This window comes from Aplysia californica, unplaced genomic scaffold, assembly GCF_000002075.1.
Source record: "Aplysia californica isolate F4 #8 unplaced genomic scaffold, AplCal3.0 scaffold01816, whole genome shotgun sequence".
Classification (NCBI taxonomy): Eukaryota; Metazoa; Mollusca; class Gastropoda; order Aplysiida; family Aplysiidae; genus Aplysia; species Aplysia californica.
The window spans coordinates 1-1,282 of record NW_004799086.1 but is presented as its reverse complement, the minus strand read 5'-3'; the positions used below and the strand labels follow the sequence as shown (position 1 = coordinate 1,282).

At 43.6% G+C, this 1,282-nt stretch overlaps 1 protein-coding gene across 1 annotated transcript in view; it reads left to right on the top strand.

The window, feature by feature from the left end:
* The window catches only part of LOC101855320 (T-box transcription factor T), a gene marked incomplete at its 3' end in the record, with an annotated part of 4,283 nt that extends 3,806 nt beyond the window's left edge, over positions 1 to 477 (top strand). Inside the window, 1 exon segment of the mRNA XM_005113278.3 lies at positions 297 to 477. Within this exon segment, the coding sequence (XP_005113335.3) occupies positions 297 to 477 (181 nt within the window).
* Between the last annotated feature and the right edge of the window lie 805 nt (positions 478 to 1,282).

The window sequence follows — 1,282 nt, the reverse complement described above, 5'->3', positions numbered from 1 at the left end:
CTCTCTCTCTCTCTCTTTCTCTCTCTCTCTTTCTCTCTCTGTCTCTTTCTCTCTGTCTCTTTTCTCTCTCTCTCTCTTCTCTCTCTCTCTTCTCTCTCTCTTCTCTCTCTCTTCTCTCTCTCTCTCTCTCTCTCTCACACACACACACACACACACACTCTCTCTCTTTCTCTCTCTCTCTTTCAGACACACACGCACACACACACACACACACACACACACACACACACACACACACACACACACACACACACACACACACACACACAATGACACCATCTCTCTGTCCCCCACAGATGGAAGTATGTCAACGGTGACTGGGTGCCTGGAGGTAAGGCAGAACCGGCCGCCCCCAGCTGTGTGTACATTCACCCCGACAGTCCGAACTTCGGCGCTCACTGGATGAAGGAACCTGTCAACTTCAGCAAGGTCAAACTCACCAACAAACTCAACGGCGGCGGCCAGGTGAGTGATTTGGTGAGCATCCATTTTTTCCTTACCTTTTTCTTTACATTTTTATACCACTGTTTCAGACTTGCCAACCTTCCCTATTTTGTGGGGGAAATTCCTTCCTTCAGACTGCTATTCTCTAGGTCTCAATAAATGTTCCCAATTGTTTGGGCCATAGATAGAACCTTCTTTCTTTCTGAAACTCGCTGACAGAGGGATTGTTTTGGTGAATACAAACATGGATGAGGTGTGACCCGCCTTGTCTGCTAAAACATTGGTACCAGATACAGTAGTCTTGTGCATAGAAAGAGTACTTGGTGAGGGGTAAAAGAGTCCAATGTGCATTTTCCATATTTCTGCTTTGAAAAAGTTGGGATTTTCCCTATTTCTGCCTTGAAAAAGTTGGGATTTTCCCTATTTCTGCTTAGAAAAAGTTGGGACTTCTGTCTATGGGAGGTTGGCATGTCTGCCGGTTTTTTTTAAATTTGTAAATTTTTTAAAAATGTGTCTGCTTTTTTTGTTGTTGTTTTGGTAAGTGATTTACGGCGCGCGCAACTGCACAAGGTTATAGAGCGCGTGGGACACATTAGACTTTTTTGTTTTGAAGGAATTCATTTTGAATTTTGTCCGGGTGACGGCCGAAGCCTACTCTTATCAATTTTGGTGAAGTAAAAGATCTTTAACGTGCTCAACTTGCACACGGGACCTCTGAGAGTTTTCCGCCCATATCCGAGAAGGGTAAGTGTTATATTGTATGATTTACTCTAAGATCTCGGATGAGGCTTTTTTTAAATGAGCATAAAATAAGTAACAAGAATGACAAAACAACCCC